At 41.2% G+C, this 19,508-nt stretch overlaps 1 protein-coding gene across 6 annotated transcripts in view; it reads left to right on the top strand.

Annotated features, from left to right (window-relative positions):
* Nucleotides 1-31: 31 nt before the first annotated feature.
* The window catches only part of KCNC1 (potassium voltage-gated channel subfamily C member 1), a 125,276-nt gene continuing 105,799 nt past the window's right edge, over nucleotides 32-19,508 (top strand). For 2 of the 6 annotated variants that reach the window (XM_010392804.3, XM_010392729.3), the window contains exon 1: nucleotides 38-1,134. In XM_010392804.3, the coding sequence (XP_010391106.1) occupies nucleotides 565-1,134 (570 nt within the window). In that variant the 5' untranslated portion in view covers nucleotides 38-564. Of the gene's footprint in view, nucleotides 1,135-19,508 lie in introns of all 6 variants that reach the window. The other 4 variants (XM_010392983.4, XM_010392657.4, XM_010393064.3 and 1 more) reach the window with 4 other exon arrangements.

Genomic DNA, 19,508 nt, shown 5'->3' with positions numbered 1-19,508 from the left:
GCGGCGGGAGCGCGGCGCTGTCCCTTCAGCACCGGCGGCGCCCCGCGCCCCGCACCGCCGGGAGGGGCGCGGGCACAGCCCCGCGTTCCCCGCGGGGGCTGCAACCAGCACCGGCGCCCCGCAGCTCCGCGCACCTGTGGGCAGCGCCAGTGCCGTGATTTTTCTTCCACCCCCCCCCCCCTTTTTTTTTTTCCCCCTTTTATTTTTTTCCTTGTGCTTTTGGCCACGTCCAACCAGGGAAAGGCCCTCCCCCTCCGGCACCGCAGCGCCCGCGCTCGCGGAGCATGGCCCCCCCTGCCCCTGCCCCTCCGCCGCGGCTGCAGCTGCCGCGGACCCCGAGCGTCTGACTCCAGACGGAGGCGGCGCAGCGCCGGGAGCCACCGCCACCGGCATCGCCTCGGAGCGGCCCCGGGGGAGCGGGGCTGGCCGGGGCCCCTCGCCCCCGCGGGCCCGGAGCGGGGCTCGGCTTAGGCACCGACTGCCGCCGAGCAGCCGTCCCCTGACGGGCTTGCTGCCTGCCGTGCTTGCTTGGATGAGTCTGCGACATGCCTAATAAGAGACGAGATGGGCCAGGGCGACGAGAGCGACCGCATTGTGATCAACGTGGGAGGGACTAGGCACCAGACTTACCGCAGCACCCTGCGCACCCTGCCCGGCACGCGGCTGGCCTGGATCGCTGAGCCCGATGCCCACAGCCACTTTGACTATGACCCCCGCACGGATGAGTTTTTCTTTGACCGGCACCCGGGCGTCTTTGCCCACATCCTGAATTACTACCGCACTGGCAAGCTGCACTGCCCCGCGGACGTGTGCGGGCCCCTGTATGAGGAGGAGCTGGCCTTCTGGGGCATCGATGAGACCGATGTGGAGCCCTGCTGTTGGATGACCTACCGGCAGCACCGCGACGCTGAAGAGGCTCTGGACAGCTTTGGTGGGGCGCCCCTGGATAGCAGTGCTGAGGACGGAGACATAGATGGCACCGGAGACTCTGGTGATGGTGAAGATGAGCTGGAGATGACAAAACGCCTAGCACTTAGTGACTCCCCAGATGGCAGGTCTGGGGGCTTCTGGAGACGGTGGCAGCCCCGCATCTGGGCACTCTTTGAGGATCCCTACTCCTCCAGATATGCAAGGGTAAGCTATGCAATCAGCACCCTCATCAAAACACTCAAACCTTCCTGCAGTCCCACTTCCACCCAGCATCACCAGGGTTCTCTCCACTGTCAGAGCAGAGCAGCCATCCATGTGTGTGGCCATACAAGAATCATGCAGGGTCTGTGGCAATGTAACCCAACTCAAGAAGGCCCTGTGCATTGGGAACAAGTAGACATCAAGACCTGATGCCCTCATCATGTGGGCCTCCAGAGACCCTTCTTTTCTAACAGGCTCCTAAAACTCCTAAAACAGCCTGGGGCAGGGTCCCATTCATGGGCCAGAGAGGCCTCCATTACACCAGGTAGTTTCCCTCTATGCACAGATCTTTACAGTCAGACATCCCCCAGTAAAGAGAGACACCTTGTCCAGCCCTCTTACAAGCTAATGGCTCTCTCCCCTTTACGAGATGGAGAAAGGATTATGGGAGCAGGCAGTCCCAGGGGTACCAGGGGATTTGGAGAGTTTCAGCCTGGACTGGAGTCAGTGCCTTTCTCTTTTCTCATACATACCAAGTTAAATATTTATGAACATGCTTCTCTGAAAATGGGTAATTCAGCTGCTCACTCTGTGTCTTCTTCCCTTGTGGGAAATGCAAAGTATTAATCATAGGAAAAGGTTTCATTCATGTAAAGGGACACTGTGTTTGACAGGTTTCTTGCCTGCTACTGAAGGACAACTCCTCCCCTCCTGGTGCCTGCGGTTGTTTTGGAAAGGGAATGCACACTGGTGCAGTTCACAGCATAGGTGTGGATAAAAATGGTCTGTAACAGTCATCCGACTCCTTTAAGTAGGCATCTCCTCATGCTATGAGGGTAATTACATTAATTAGGGCCCAGTTCTGCTCCTGAAATCAAAAGTACTGAAAAGATTTACTTCAGGAACAGCAGCAGGATTAACTCCCAAGACAGTCAATTTGATAACTAGGGAAACAGATGGAGCATAGTGCCTTCATAAAGAAATTGGTTGGCATAGGCTTTACTCTTAAATGTAGCTTTGTTACAGCTTAATTGCTGCCAACCCTCAGTAGGGATGAGTGGTGCTTTGCTGGGGGAGGGTGGTCAGTGTTCCTGAGAAGGATCAAAGGAGTGAGATCAGATTAGGGAGAAAATTGGATGGATGGAGGAAAGAGAAGTGGAAATGCAGGGAGCAGGGAGAGGGGAGCTGGCCATGTATGAATGGGTGGTGGAATAGCAGCTGCCAGAGACTTTGGGTCTGAGCAGAGACCTCCAGCAGGGAGACACCAGGTCTGCAAACAATGAATGGAGAAAGCTGGAGCAGAGCCTGGAGTTATAGCTTTCTGCATTTCTAAAGCTTCTTGTTTGAATACTGTTTGGAGACTTCCTCCCTGAACAAAGGAGTTCATATTTTAAATGAATTCCTTTAAACAGCATGGGGGATAAAGGAATAATAAAATATTTACCACAAGATGAGAAGATGATGCTGTTGTATTGTTGCTTTCAAATCCCTGATTTCTTCCAAGGGAACATGGAAAGGGAAAGGCAAGGCTGGAGGGTATCCTGCAAAATGCTTGGTTTCCATTAATCAAGCCCAGTGTTAGCCGGCGATCTGAATAGCAGATCTCTCTGGTACCCAGGAATCTGTTGGTAAAACACATTTCAAGTGAAAGTAATGTGCTTGTTCAAGATTTTGGGAAATGGTTCAAAAGCCAAATGGATAATGTTGTCTCAGTGAAAAGGATACAGAGGTTAAAACACCCTTTTGCTTGAAGGCATTATGATATTTTAGGTGAAGGACAAAAATTTATAACCAATATTAAGAGTCTTTGTGATGCACGGGCAGGAATTCTGTGAGAATGTGAATTCTCTAAGGGTATTTTCATTTAGGAATAGGTGTTTTATAAAGTGATTTGGGTTTGTTGGTGGGTTTTTTTTTTTTTTTTTTGGAGTGGATGATGTACCATTTATTTACAATCACTTGTGCATACCTGTTAGAATTCAACTCCTGATTTACCTCTCACTTGTTCTTTCCTTAAAGGATTGTTAAAACTAGATAAATATGAGTACACTGAATATTTTGTGGGTTAAATATGATTCTTTAACTTGTATCTATGGAGACGTAGGCCACATGCATTAATATTTTGCATGAAGGAAGATGGCTTTCCTCATCAGCACATGCACACACTGTCCATTAAGAAGACATTATAAGACACTTAACATTTCCTAATAAAAGCCATATGTTACGGTTATGGATGTAAAAAGAAATGGGAGTTTGGTTTATTCTCCTGTAACCTAACACAGACATTGCAAAAAGACCTCAAGCTCACAATAGCCAATTTATAGTAAAATAACTGATAACATGATGAAGCAGTGAATGGTATATTAAGGCAATCATTGGTAGAGTAAGGCAATAAATCCACTGTTACCCCACTTGTAATTACGTATGCTACTTTCAGTTACAAACTGCAATTCAGTTGTGCAAAAATCTAAATTCACATTGCCATTTTGTCAAAAAAATCACAAAATTTTCTCTTTCTAAATGGAGCTGGGACCCGTACTAAGGGCGGCTATTATACATGTTTGATGTTTACATATGGCACTACAATGCATGTCAAAATAACATGTCAATGTAAGCATCAGTTTACATAACCATCATAGTGTTACACTTGGGCAAGTAAAAGGAATACAGTCTCTGAATATTAAGATTAAATGAAAATCTGCATATCTGTATAAAGCAAGATTCTCTGGACTGTGTCTGGTACGCTAGATCAGTGAATGTTTAGGAACTGTCTATGAAAAGCTCAGCATTTACTCAAATCCAGCCATTCTTGGAGGATCTTGATGGACACTGCTTGCAAATACAAGTACATTTGACTGTTTTGCTTCACCTGCACCTGACTCATACTAAATTACTTCTGATCTCACTGTAGACAGCCAGGGAAGACTGGAAGTGCACTTGTGTATGTCAGGCAAAATCAGCTAACTCTGCAAATTTTGTTTATTTCTTAACTTACTTGGATTAAGCAAAGCTCCAAGTCACTAATCATTTGTCTTTAGGTGCAACACAGTCAACAGTTGCTTGTTAAAACAATAGTGGCTGGTTTTAATTAATTTCTACTTTTCTGCACTCTAATTTCTTAAATAATGTAGCTAAAAAGAGGAAACACTTCAAAAGTTGCATCATCTTCTATATCTGTAATAAGAAAAGATAGCTTGTTTCAAATGACTGATTGCCTTAGACACCTCTCCTAGTAAGATAAACGGGTATTACACTTCTCCTTAACTTAAAGAATCCACATTTGCAAATAGAGGCAAAGTCTGGTAACTGGAGGTCTGAACAGAGTAACAGACAAGGTGGTGGAAAAGATCCAGGGATTCAGGAGGATTGTCAAAAGCATCTGTCCAGACAGCTAAATGTCACTGCACACACCTGAACTGGTGAGATGTTTCTTTGAAGCTCATTGGAACTGTCTTTTTTGCATCATCAGACAACTTTGTAGATTTATTTTTCATAAGTAGGCACAAAGGGGGAAATAGAGTCACCCAGAAAGCTACAGAGGTACACTAAAGCAGAAGAGAGTTACACTGTAGTAGAGATCCTGCCCTCTGTACTTACTAGACTTCATAGGTCCCTCAGTACACAAACGTGTGAAAAATATTTTCTTGGCATCCTTTCTCCTTTATATTTATGTCTGGTCATGCTGTTCTTCCACTAGTAAAGCTCCCACTGACTTCCTGAGGAGTTTGGCCTGCAGGTATCTAGCATATTTATTCCCCTTCCTCCTCCTCCTCCTCCTCCACAGCAGGATAAGGTTGTGTTTGTGTTAATTCACATTCCTTGGGTTACTCAGTGTTTGGGAACGAGGAGCTTTCAGCTGAGATTCTGCGCTACTGCTCACATTCAAATTGGACAGTTAAGCTTTATTAATGAACCCTCAGGACCCTTTTGTAGTCCTTCCAAATAAACATTCTTAGTGTTTTTAAATAAAAGCCTGGTTGGGGTCCTATGGAAAGTCCTCAACAGCTTGACTTGTAATCCTGGAATATGCTGTACCACTTTGATCTTTAAGAGGAAAAGCAAAACTCTCACTCACCCTTCCCTCATGTTTTCCCTTCACATCCTGCAGAAGAATCTGGTTTCCTCAGTGGGTGACTTTTGAAGGACGAGTTTCTGACACTAAGAACGAGACAGGGAAAAGGATAGTGGTAAAGATAAGAAAAAGGTATTCCCCCAGGGATTTCTTCCATCTTTCTTTTATATGTTCAAGAGCATTTCAGCCTTGCTGTGTTCATTTAAACTGATTTTTCCCTATATAAAGTACAACTCACAAGTATAAAAAGGCTTACGGGATCCTAGTTCCTGAATAACCACACTGTCTTGAGGATTAGAGGCTGGGGCGATTCTGCTCGTTCCTTACCCCTGACCAGCATGGCTTAGCTCAGGAATTGAGGCAGGTATCAGGGAGTGGGAACAGATGCTCCTCATCCTTAACAAGGGGAGCTTATTCCACAGATGTGTGATGCAGGACACGCTTGGCACAGGAGCACTTCACGGAGAGTGGTCTGGGAACTGCCACCAAGCATGAGCAGACAGGGAGAGAGGGGACAAGACCTGCCCCACTCACTTTCTTCCACCCTCCTCAGGGATAGCTTCAAAGCACCCTGGTGGAGCTGCTCTCCCACCTTGAGCCTTTCTGGAAGGTCTCTCCTGCAGAGGCATATCTAATCCTGCACTGAAGCTGGCTGCAGGAATTCTCACCATATACTTTGACAATTAACGAGACAGCCTAATTTTAACTGTACGCTGCATTATAGCTCTGGAAAAATGAGAATCTTTCCACATCAAATGAGGTTTCCCTTGCACTTGTAGTATAATGGAATTACAGACATCTATTAACTACCATTCTATCATCCATTATTAATACAGTTCCTAAAATTCCATTTTATTCCTATTTTCTCCCATCAAGGAACATGTTACTGCAAATCCTTATATAACCCATTAGTGAACATGGTAGTCTTCTCTGCATCCTGACCGAAGAAACCTTGGCAATGCCAGTTAGAAAGTGCTCACTGCTCACACCAAGTCCCACATGCAGTCCCTATCAGATTGGTTAGGGTGGGAGCAGGTACGCAAGTAACTCCTGGGAATTGTCCGACTTCAGAAGTAATACGTTTTTAAACTACTACACACACACACACACACAAAATTAAAAATATCAGAACAGCCGTGCAGAATCATGACTTCACCAGTTTGAGCTGTTCAGAAGCACACAGGAAGATATGATGCTGCCCAGAAAATCTTACAATCTCTTTGAAGTCACGATCTCACAGGGAGATGAGAGAGATGATGTTACCCACCTGACAAATCCATGGCTGCCTAGTACAGACTTAACAGTTTTGATTCAAGGACATTTTTTTAAAATCTATTTGCTTATTTCCAATTTTATTTCTATTATTCCAAAACCTTAAAAAAGAACAGCATCTGTTGCCATTTTAATTTAATTTTTTTTTAATCTCACTTAATTTTAATGTTTCTAGGTTACAAAATTTACTTGATTTAGCCAAGGCTGTGATTGTATGGATCATACCATCATATGCATACACATATATATGCCTTCCTATTGCTGCCACCTCCTACGATGCTGAGTGGGATTTCCATATGAGGAAGGACTTCAAAATTAAACCACCCCAAAATATTTCTGCAAAAGTAACCGTGGTGCCACTGAAATCAATGTGAATTTAGTGGCTGGGTTCAGAAAAAATATTTGGTCCCTTCTCTCTTTAATCCATCCCTATGTGCCTTCAGTTGTTTTCTTTGCCCTTCTCCTGACATTTGCTATTTTGGTTTTGGTTAGGGCAAAAAAAGGCAACAAAATCCTGGTATTCTCTGTTGGTCTATCAAGAGACAAAGGATAAAAAGATCTGTGGATCAATTATAATGTTTCTATTTTAGAACTGCTCACAAAAATGGGATATATTAGACTATACCTAGGAAAACCATTTTTCCATCTTCTTCTTCCCTTCTGCTGTGCGGTCTAGTGTTTGACGGTATTTGTCTTTCTTATTTGTAAAAATACGTGACTGATCTGTGTATATTTATGGTAGTACTTTAGTAAAGTCTATACATACTGCCTTTCTCTTAACATAAGGAGAGATGTTAACAAATCAGCAACAGAGGGCCCAGCCTTACTGTTATGGAAGCTCAGTGCCAAAATTACCACCAACTTCAAGGATAGAAATGAATTTTCCTGCAGTATGGTTCGGGATAACAAATTAATTGCTGTGTACTGCTTTTTTTAATAGACACAGTGCATATTTCCATTCCAAAGCACTGAAGTGCAATAGATCTTAGCAATTTATTAGGAGCATACATACTCAAATACATGTTTTCATAATCCTTTAAAGACATGAGCACCTCCAGCACACTGCATCAAAACATAGAGCTCTAATACTGACAAAGCTCATCATGATCTTATTGGCATTTTTTACTGCAAAGGACTATAGAATACATCCCCCTTTAAACCACATGACTTCAATTAATGTTCAACTAAATCATATCCAAGTGCTGTGTTTCGTAATAAAAAGGGCAAGCAGGGGTATTCAGATTGGAAAATTGGGCCCTAATTGATAATCAAGTGAGTAATTCTTTCTCATGCAAATATAGATGGCAAAACTGAGTTTTCATTTTGTATAAGCTTGATTTTATGAAATTTCAGTGCATTCTTGGAGTATAAGACTAATAGAAAAGCCATTTTGAGTTCTTTGCAATTGTCTTACAATTAGCTTCTCAGTTACTATATGCTGAATTTGATCTGAGGAAAGAACAATTTAGAAGGCTGGCTTGGCTTTCTCTGCTGAATATTGAATTACATAAATATGTGATTCACTCCAAATGGTACACAGAAGCGGTAGGATCGGATGAAATCAGAGAAATATATGAATCCATGGAGAGCCACCTCCTCCCCCTGGAATATAAACCAAATGCTGTCATTTCTAGAATAATTTTTACATCTCTCTCCTGTGCTCACTAAGTAACCAGATTTTGCTATCTTCACTCCTACTCCTGTAGTGATAGCTTACTCCAGGAATATCCCTGCTTCCCTCAGGCTGAGAACAAGGTACCACCCAACACGGGTAAGGGTGAAAGGACCAGGCCCTAATTGATTTTAATTTATTTCTGATAAGATTTATAAAATGTAACAGAAGTGCTAATAAATCATGCAGTAAAAATTATGAATAAATCGCGGGCCAAGGCTTTTTGCAGTGATTGCTTATGATGTAAGACCCTTTAATGACAGTAAGTTAAAATTGCATTGTAATGGCCTTTTGTAAATGCAATAAATCTCAGGTTTCAGTGCACTCAGACAGCCAGTGATGTGTGTGCTGCACATGAGCTATCAACACAGGCACACACTGCTGGCACACACTTACGTAATTATGTTGATACTTCAGGAGCAGCAGTAAATCTCAGCACTGCTAGATTTACTTCGAAAAATCTTGGGTCAGGACCACTGAGGTGTTGTGACTACAAGAAATAGGTTAAAATATCATACTGGCTTTTTACTTGAAAACCTGGAAGAGAATGTCCCTTTTAAGAAGCAATAAAATGGATTATTTGGCTTTAAATAGCAAAGGCAAAACCTATTGTTACCGAGTCTTACAATTTTTAGAGGCAAATCCAAGTTAAAACATACATTTTCATCTGCACAACCAAAGCAAATTGATCATCTTTTCTGAATTTCCTTGATCGTCTACCCATTCACAGAAAAATTAAATGTACACAGAGATACATCAACAGTTACTTAACAACTACTTGTTTCAACTGCAGCAGAGTTCCTATTGCTGCCCAGTTTGCCCTCAAAAAAACATATTCTTAAATACAGAAAGATCTGGTCAGCTCGGGTTGCTTATCATTTAACATACGTAAGAAATTTAGCTGCAGATTTCCCTTGAAAATTCATTCCAATACCCCTGTTCTGTTTTTCAGTTTGGGCTTCTTGCAGTCTTCATTACACCGGATCAATTGACACGTATAGATGGTGGGGACCAGTTTTGTGATTTATCCAGTTATTAATTAAATTAAAACCTTCAGGCAGAATGCTTCAGGCTTGATAACAGACTTCAAAACACAACAAACAGGAAGAAATCTCTAAAATGCTGAGCACCTACAACCTCAAGCAGAAGGGAGGTCACGTCCTAGAGCAAAAAAGGACACAGGCAAGAAGCTAACAGACCTTCATTAAAATCCCACCCCACCTTGTAGAGCCACAATCCCAACTATTGCTGATTTTAGTGGGATCCAACCAGAGACCCATGCAGATCTATTTCAGGTAAAATTTTTCAGGACAAGGACAATTGTGTAATTGCCACAACACGCAATGCAAAAGGGCTTGCCTTCACAGCAGCCTTTGATCTCTACTCTAAAAACACCACAACATGATCTCAGCCACACTGTGCTATTCCCGTTTCCCTTTTTAGCATGGATCTCCCCTTCGCTTCTAGTGTGGAGTTCTGCAAGAAATCTAGTGACAGTACGTCTTAGCACTTCTTGGGAATGTGTCCCGCATAATGCAGAGCTGATTTTAACTCAGGGTTTTTCAGTAAAGCACTTGTAAGGACAAACCAGGAACAACCTGACTGTGCTGTGATAGCTCAACCAGTACCTGGACTGAGGCAATTCCTGTGGGGTGGTGTTTAGTTTTCTGGTTTTGGGGCAGTAGCAGATCAGTTTAGGTCAGAATTTTGCTTAAGCGATATTGAAATTTAGTGTTCTGTTGTTTAGTATTCAGTTGATGGGAGTTCACTGTCTATCTTACCAAGAAGTCCCTGAGGTGCTAGTGATTTTATTAAAACACCTAATGTAAATTTCAAAACTGTATAGATTACTTAAAATGTTAGTTATGTCTAAACAGCAGGAAATCAATAGTGCAAAAGTGCATTCACTGTTCTAAAGAAAGCATCTTTTGGAGAACCTGCTCTGCTAAGCAAACCTCAGTTTTCACTGTGTCAGTGGCATGGACTACAGGCAAATAAAAAGTGTGAACTTCAGTAAAAATTCTATAGCATCTTCAACTCCAAATCACGAATTTATCTTCATGCACATAGTACCAGCAGCTGTAGGAACTCCTAAAACTGTGCATTTACTGTTTTCGAAGGATATCCTGGTTAAGACAGCAGGGTAAGCCTTGGTTCTTACTAGGTGTTTTTGAACATTCATTCAGAACATTCCCACGTCCTCAGATGTGTACACAGACCTACATGGTGGAAATTTACTAGAAAGCAAAAAAAAAAAAAAAAAAACCACAAAACACCCTAAAAAAGCCCTCAAACCTGAGATTTGGACAAATGATTGCAAGCAACTGAATTAATGCAGTTTATAGAGTGAGCATTTGTTAGAAGATCTGACCTAACTCCTACTCACTTCCCTATGTTAGCTCTGAAGAATCCTCTCAGGAGGAGCACCTGCAGCATGCCAATAGTGCAAAGGCAGGTCACACACCTATAGCTCAGCAAATGATCATTTGCAGTGTCACAAGCACACAAACACCACGTTTTATTAGCTCAGTACGACACATCATTTGGGTATGCTTCAGCCCCTTTCATTTTCTATGAATTTTGCTGTGTGTGAAATCATACAAGATGTTTAATCTTAGTATGTCATCTTCAAAACAGAAAAACAAAATTTCTCAGGTTACTTGTTTTGCATTTTCTCCTCTCTCCCTTACTATATGTTTATTACAGTAGCTAGCACAATAGAGTTATAATTTCTGTGACAGCTCTAAATGCTTGTACTATAAAAACAGCAAGTTGACAGCATCTAAGGGAAGGCTTTACGCTATACTCAGACGTAGTGTTTTCCAAACCAACCTGGACTGCAGCAGAAGGTCACCCAAGGCTGTGATCCTTCCAAAGGTGCAGTAAGTGCTTGAGCTGTGGTGGCCAGTGCAAGGACAGCAAGGCTTCTCCATCACCACCTTCTCCATCACTCCTGCCTCAAGGAAATCTAGCAGTCACTTCCTACATCTTCACTTCTGAGGGCAGACGCATGAAAGGGTGTCACCATGTGAGCTCAAATTTAGAATTCCCAAAACACCCTGCAGTTGTAATTTTTTAAAATGCATATTAAAATTTCCCAGTGCCTACAGTGTTGTCTCTGCCTGTACCCAAAACTGCCTTAGTACTGTTGGCAACTACCTTATATCAAAGCCTTCTTGATGCCCATAATTTTCTAATAGGAAAAGTCCTTTAAATGTACTTGCCAAATACGTACTGAATATAAGCTGTTTTCAGAAACATACTCAGATAAAACCAGGAAATATTTGTAGTGTCAAAACAGTTCCCTGGATGCAATAATCTAGTGGTTACTGGTTTTTGCTTAGAATGTGAAATTTCAAACTTAATATTCTCCTCCAACTGCACAATTTCAAATTTTCATATGTCTCTGCTCAGGAGCCCTCCCCACTTCACAAAGCTGCATAATCCAGGCAGTTAGTGAAGTTGATCCAATTTGCACAGCATGAAGAGTTCACAAACCAATATCCTGGGATGATGGCAAAGCAGCATTTCCCAATAATGTGGAAGTAAGAGGCAGTTCCTCTGTGGTAATTCTGGGCTACTGAATTCAGCAAGACCAATAGCAGAAAACAGATGTATGTAGTGGCATTATCAGAGATGGTCTAACGTTGGCATATGACAAGACTGGTCTTTTATTTTCAGTCACCTGTTGGAAGCCAGTTCCTGTTAGGAAATAACCATATGCTGTCCTCATGCGTTGGACTCCAGGGTGAGCCATGCACAATAATTTAGGGATCTCTATGCAGCCCCTATGGAGAAGAAACGGGCAAAATGCACAGAAAAGTAGGAGGTGACATGCAGAGTAGATGATATGCAGAATTAGAGAGGACTTTTTCACCCCAGAGTCTGAGCAGTTCTGCCATGCTGCAAAGAGAGCTCCAAAGTCAGTGTGAAGACACATCACATAATTTGTTTTGAAAAGACCTACATTTCCCAGGGCTATCAATCTGTCACCTTTCAGTCGTGCCATGGAAATACAAGCATTCTTAAAATCTCTGAAGGCTGCCTTTTCATCAATATTTTAACATAAACATTATTTTATTTTAAATGGAGATTGATCACTTACACTTTATTACTTTTTAATAAAAATGCGTTATCACCATTAAAGGAAAGTGATCTCAATTAAACTATTGCCAGGATAAATTTAACTTGGAAAAGCACTTGAACAGGTCTTTGCTAGATCAGAGCCTTTTACAGCACATATGCTTTAGTTCTGGTTTTAATAACCAACACAGAAGTGATCAATGGACATTCTGGCTACTACATTCACTGCCTTCATGATACACTTAAAACTAGTCTAAAATCTTACTGGAAACTGTGAAGGGTATATTGTTAAATATCCCTCTCTGCTGTAACTTACCTTATATAGGAAGACTTGCCAGGGGCGCTAATGAAGCGGAGACAGTTTTGCAGTTTTACCATCTGTTATCAAATCTACTCCTGCTGTAACAGAAGCACAATTGTATTAGAAATTAGAAGTGACAAACATTGAAAAAAATATTTTCTTTAATTGTTTAAATAGCTTTGCTGCATAGTCGAAAGAACAAAATGTTTGGACAATTAATAAAACATCTCAGGACTGCTTTAATTAAAATACAGGAGACAGCAAAAGAATAGTGATAGAGTTGAACATAACCACAACACAACAGAGAGGTATAAATAAGAAATCACGTTATTCAACAGCCTTCAGGTTTAGACTTTAATTCAGGATAACACACCTTATTTTTATATCCTACAGAAAAAAAAAAGTCAACAAAAAAGCCCATTTGAAATGTGAATGTCATTGAAAAATTTTAAAATGCTCCATCTACACTAGCTAATATGTGCTTAAGAGCTGCATCCTCCTAACCCTTTTTCCATCCTAAGTAAGGACCTTCGGGGTAAAAACTCCAAAGAACTCTACAGTTTAGCTTCACTTATGTGCACTGGACTAAAAATGAAAACTTAATATTTATGTGAATCGTTGTCAGTGTCAAGTGAGATGAAGCTTATAAAAATAGATCCAAATCAGGGGATGAGTTTTAAGACTCAGTGGGTAAATGCCTCTTTACGTACGGTATTATTTATAGATATTTTTTAAACTGTTCTGTCACCTTGTCTCTTAAATTATTAGAAAGTAAGAAAGAAGGAACTACGGCAAACGTAGATGAAAGAGAAATCTTACTGGGAACTGTGGCAGGAATATGAGCAAAACCCAGGAAGTTTAAAGCTGTGCTCCTAGGCCCCTTGCTTTCTATAGGTTCTGAATGAAAACAATTCCAGCCTATTTTGCAATTAAATATGTACTTTTTAAAACTTACTATGCTGTTCAAATAGGAAGAATTATGTTTTCAAGACTCCCTGTTTGGCATCCAAAAGACTTGCTACCACATCTGAAAACAAGCTAATCACAAGCCAGTTTCAGGCATTGGGCTGAGTCTTGTGTCCGTGGTCTCGCGAAGCCTTTGGCATCCTACGTTAATCAAAGTCCTCTCTAGATATAAATGTCGAGCTCACCATGGCCACAACAGAAATTTCAGCATTGGATCCCAGTTTTCATAGCTTCTCAGAAGTCAGTGACAACTGCAGATGGTCCCCAAGTTGATCCCTAAAGGTTCTAAGCATTAAAAACTAAAAATGTCGTTGTGGTAGCTTTATGCATCTATTTATCATCATCTGATAAGGAGACTGCCAGTACTAATATTGCCCTGCATCAACAAGGTTCTGTGAGTCTCAACCATTTATGAAGATACTTTAAAATGCTTCTACAAAAAGGACAAACTATAAGGAAAATATGATTAGAATTTGAAGCAAGTATTCAATATTGAAGGCAAAATCCCCAAGAAAATTAGGATGAAGGTCACCTTGTACGAAAGTGCAAAGGAAGGGGGCACATCCACAAGGCTTCTGCTGAGTTCTTGCAAACAGGGGAATGTTATGTTTCACATGTAGGAATCTGGGGAGGTCATACTTACCTTCATTCTGCTAGCAGGTGGAGAACTCTCCTTTGAAGCAATTGGAGCTATTTCTTCCTTTATACAGACACATTACACAACCTCTATCAGACAGGAAATAAAACTGGGTAAAGCAGGGAGCTACTCTCTCCCCTGGCTCTACGTGGTTATGGAATACTGCACAGGGGGAATATGTATCCATAGGCTTTTGCTTTGACCATTCAGGTCTCATTTTTTTTAAGCAGCAAGGTGAAGAGGTTTTTGTACTCTCTTCATCCAGGTAGGATTTCAACATAGCTGTTTGTCTGCTGAGAACAACACGCAGAGCTGCTCTTTGATTTGAAGGCATTTCTTGCAAATATCAGCTTTTCCTGCTCTTGACTTCAATAGTGAGATCTAATTCAGACCAGTGAGAAATTACATCTAATATTTTTGTTCTAATTGTCCTAAATCTATTTTAGAAGTGAGATGTACGTGTTTACAGGCACAAGAATTGCAGTAAATTTAAGCAGAGGTCATAGATGTGAATGTTATGAATAATTGCCTTTTTTTTAATTGCCACAAGGATATCTGAGGATATTGTTCATCCCAGTAGTCAACCAGGTTTTATTTAGCAATATCCATCTAACAGATGCAATTTCCACTTATGATAACTGTGGGCACTTCATTAATTTTAGTAACTGCAAAACTTATAGTAGAAATACTTTGCTGTGACATCCCTTGTTCCTCACTTTGACAACTGCAGAAAATAAAAAATAAAAAATAAAAGAAAAGAGAGATTTCTGATATGAGCTTGTATGTCTGTCCAGATACAGCAGTAGTTTAGTCTAAAGAGCTGCAATGTACACAGATGGCAAAAGGCTCACAAATACATCCAAAGATTATGTGTGAAAACTACATTCACAAGTCTTGCAGTGTGTTTATTGAGAGACCAGAAACTGTATTTCGACAGGAATATCAATAAGGACTTGGATTCAAATGAAAAAAAATATTTTCCATTTACTACCTACACTGCATAGGGTACTAGCTGTAATCAAGAAAAATTTCAGGATGGCATGAAGCTCTCAAGCTGCATAATTCCCAATAACACTCAGTGGAGTCCTGTTCTTAAAATGCCCACAAGCCACAAAAGTGCTTTTAAGCCAACTCAGTAGCCCAAATTACAAATTCTAGTTAACAGAATTGACCACAGGCTTGCAGCTTAGGGTAAAATACATTCTTTTTTTTAAAATACATCTGCCTTCATCAAAATGCTTAGGGGTCACTCATGGTTTTCAATCCCCCATTACACTGTAGCAATGACTTTCTTTTTTTCCAAACACGCAGAAAGACATGAGCCACAGGTCACCGTGCTTGTCACCAGCCCCTCTAACATTCATTGCACGAGGTTATTTGTGTTTCCAGTTCAGCTATTTGTGAGTTGCAAGGATGGGAAAACATCCATGACTTGATCTTTTTGGAGGTTTGCATTTTTGGAAGTTTTGCAGATGCCGTTTAGGAAACCCTCTCACAATACACAGACTTTTTGGCTAAGAAAGAATATTGTATGTATTCCAGTTTCAGATCTAGGGCTGGACAAATAAATGTACATACACTTTGGCGACGAGGTATTTTTCCTCCCATTTCTCCCTCTCCTCTCAAATAACATTTATTCAAAGCTTTTCCCTTTTCTCTATAAAAAAATTCCCAAAGTTTCCCCTCTCTCCTCAGTATGAGTTCCTTTTTCTCCCCTCACACTGACTTAATAAAAAAGTAAAAATGAAAAAAAGAACAAAGCAGCAAAATTTAAGAGGGAATGACCAGGAGATAAAAAGGAAATAACTTTCTGCACAATATTTTGCTAAAATCTTTAGGTAAGAAAAAAGCCTTGATTGTTTGAAGTCTGAAGGACAAATAACAAACCTTGTTGAATGTTTTCAAGGAAGAAAAGGATCTCCTTTTCTTTCCAAATTGTTTTTATAATTTCTGTTGAGTTATTTACAAGTACACATCCATCTTCTTGCAGTCCTTTAGCTCGACTGAGGTGAGGAGTTTTTGTTTGGGTAGTTTTAAATTAGTTGGGAACATAAACAGCTTTCCATGTAGGTCAGACAAAAATATCTTCAAATAATTCTCAACCTGGGACTGTGTTTTTTTAGCCTTTTCTGGACATAAAAAATACTCTCCCTTTTAGAAGCATCAACATCTTCTTGTCCTTCTGATAGTTCCTCTTTCACCCAGAGGCTGTGGCACCAGTTCTGGATTTTAAACAGCATTTTAATTGTTGCTGAATAGCTGCTCTCCTGCTCACAGAGCATGGATGCCATGCAGTGGAGGAACTGCAGTCACCATCAGACGTGAGAAGGACACTTCTGAAGTGGAACTGCAGAAAACAGTGGTTGCAATGTAAGCAGTGAGAAGGAAAATGCCTGGAGGAGGATATATCTCCTAGAAATAGGAGATGGAAGGAGTCTTCAGAACTAGAAAAACAAATCACTGTAGGGAGAGGGAAGTCTCACCCCTCAATGCTCACTGAACACTGAGGGACAAATAGAGTTAGGATCCTGAAAAGGGAACACAGGATGACAAGGCAGCAGCTTGCTAGTAGAGAAAGACAGCCAAGAGTTTGAGATCTCAGACTGTGGCCACTTACAGCAAATCCTTTTTCAGCAAGGTGAGAACACCCTAGTCAGAATAATTCAAATGAGTTAGCAATATGCAGTACCTTCTGCACGTGCTGCAAGCAAGAAAGCAGCCCTCACAAGAGCCCAGGAGGAAGGAGGATTGCAGTGAGAGATTTTGTGGTCAAAAGAGCAGATTTTGCTATTGCAAGTTTGCCAAAGAATAAAAAAAAGGATTAGGCTCCACGTGAAGAGCTTCATGTATTGTCACCAGTGCTAATTCTGGAGAAGCCTTTGCTGTAAGGACACGTGAGGATTTTGGACAGCGTGTTCTGATGCACTCATTTTCTTCTGTGAAGGTCGGACACCTTGATGGCTGGCACAAGAGCTGGGCAGGACAAAAAAAGAGAGAGAAAGAGGCCAACTTCATCTCCTTAAGAGCTCTAGAGTGGATATTTCAGCATTCCAATCTAGTCAAACTAACTTCTCCAATCAGGTGTCCTGCACAAGAATTATGTCCTTCACCACACACACAGACTCTTTTCAGCTGTGATCCAAGACTAAATGGGGTTTCAGGAGAAAACAACTAGCTTAAATATATAGGGCACTTGTGGAAGTGAGAGCACGCCACAGGCACTTGCTCTGTCAGACTAAAAGATGCTGTGCTGGTTTCAGCAGTGGTCCTCATATAGGAATTATTCTGTGGGTAATCCTCATTCACCTCTTTGCCCTTGTTTGTTCACATTAATTTAAAAAGAAAAAGGTCTAGAACAAATGAACAATCTTTAATTGAGAGTATTTGCTGTCTGATGAAATGCTGTGGCTTGTTAATGTATTCTGTTCACTGAGGACTCCAATATGAAAATATGTGTAAGATTCAGTGACAGATACAGTGATGGAGCTGAGGCAACAAGGAGATAAGGTAGCAAACAAAAATGTTACAATCTTATGTGGGAAGCCCAGAAATGCACCAGCTCTTGATACAACTTCAAATGAGGCTTCTGGAAAGCCACAACTTCTAGGTAATGATTTACATCTATAATCAGGATAATAGAACATTATTTATCTACCTCTTCTGGGTATTGTGGAGACTAACAGTTGCACTGTAATTTGGAGATAAATTGGAGACACTAGATGAATTTTCACTATCATGTTTGCTCCAGGCAGGTGAAGTGAGGACACCTTGACACAGAAGGAACTAAAGTTTTCTCAAAATAAATCAGAGAGATCAGAAGGCAATTTTATCTTTGCTTCATTCTGATTATTCAGCATTTCTCAATAAGATTGACAGGAAATGAGAAAACAAAGCTTTCATGGACCAGGGAGGTAAAATCTAGTAACATTTAACACTGCATCTATAAAACAACAGTTTAAAATCCACAAAATTATTTCTGCTGTTTCAGATGAAAAGTTAAAGCAAGATGCACCCAGCAGATTGTACCTAACAGACTACTGACAGATCTAATAAATAACTTTTAATTATATAATGACAAAATTTAAACGTATATCTCCTCATATAGGCATTTTAAAACAAAAACATATAAACACTAACATGCTTAACCAGACCCCACATTTTAACTGGCCCTGGTTTGTAGCAATCCTATAAAGCCAGAAAATCGTTTAAGTGAATTAACCCCTTGTCTCCATAAACTGTGTATTCTGACTAGAGGTTTTGAATGGAAGGAGCAAGTTATACATCAGCCCTGAAGTGCAACAGAATGAACCTTTGATTTTTATCTTGGCTGTTGTCAGAAAACACATCGCCTTCCCAGAGCAGGCAGACTAAGTATGAGCTGAGAGCTGTGTCTAGCAAAGTGGGTCTCTTCCAAGAGACCAACACCCTTCGGAATAAGATGCCAGAGCAGATGCTGTGTGTGCTGAAGCCTGACATACGCTGTGGCTCCCTGAGCAATCCCAGCAAGGCTCAAAGCAGAGCGCGAGCACTCACCTTTTTCTCAGCTGGGCTGCCTCTGTCTCCAGGATCATTGTTACATTACAAGACCTCTGACACAAAGGCATCAGGCAGATATTGAAGATGGGCTAATCACTTCCCAGGGATTCCCATTCAGCCAGAAGTGGCAGAGGTACTGTTACAGATCAGGGGAGAGGCAGAGAAGTCAGGAGAGACTGACACGGCAGAATGACACTGAGACCTCTTCTGGCAGTATGCTGGGACATGAAGTAGCCCAGTTACTCCTCTGGAGACTCAGGGAGCAAGGCAGATGATAAACAGTTGCACATCTGCTTTGCAGATGCCAGTGTCTCTGAAAATGCCCTTTGATTGGAATGCAGACCAGAGAGTGTATTGCAGATATGTGAGCAGCACAAGCCTCTCCACTCTAATAATCTGGTAATTCTTGCTGTAGGTGAGCAGAAAATGGCTGGATGCCTTGGGCATTGCTCAGGGGCCATTGTCTTCCTCAAAAATATGTATGCCTTTTGAAGGATTAATTCTGCCTCATATTTACCATGGATTTATTCCTTATGGCACACAGGGACGGCCTGAAATCGCTGATGTCGCTACCTGAATCAAGGAATCAAAAGTGTCAAATTTGACCTCCCTGTTCATTTTTTTCTTGAGTAATTCCTGAAGGAACCAGGAATTACTCCTTTTCCAAATGGAATAACAATAGAAAGCTGCTGAAATTTCAACCAAAAAAAAACCCAAAAAAACCCACCAAAACCAAAACCACAAACCAACAAAACCATCTCTTTCTTCCTCAGTGTTCACTGATTATAATTAACATGAAGTTAATGAAAACTCAAAGCAAAACCAAAATAAAAAGGTC

Source organism: Corvus cornix, chromosome 5, assembly GCF_000738735.6.
Source record: "Corvus cornix cornix isolate S_Up_H32 chromosome 5, ASM73873v5, whole genome shotgun sequence".
Taxonomy (NCBI): domain Eukaryota; kingdom Metazoa; phylum Chordata; class Aves; order Passeriformes; family Corvidae; genus Corvus; species Corvus cornix.
The sequence above is the reverse complement of the archived record's forward strand: the minus strand, read 5'-3'. Positions and strand labels throughout refer to the sequence as shown.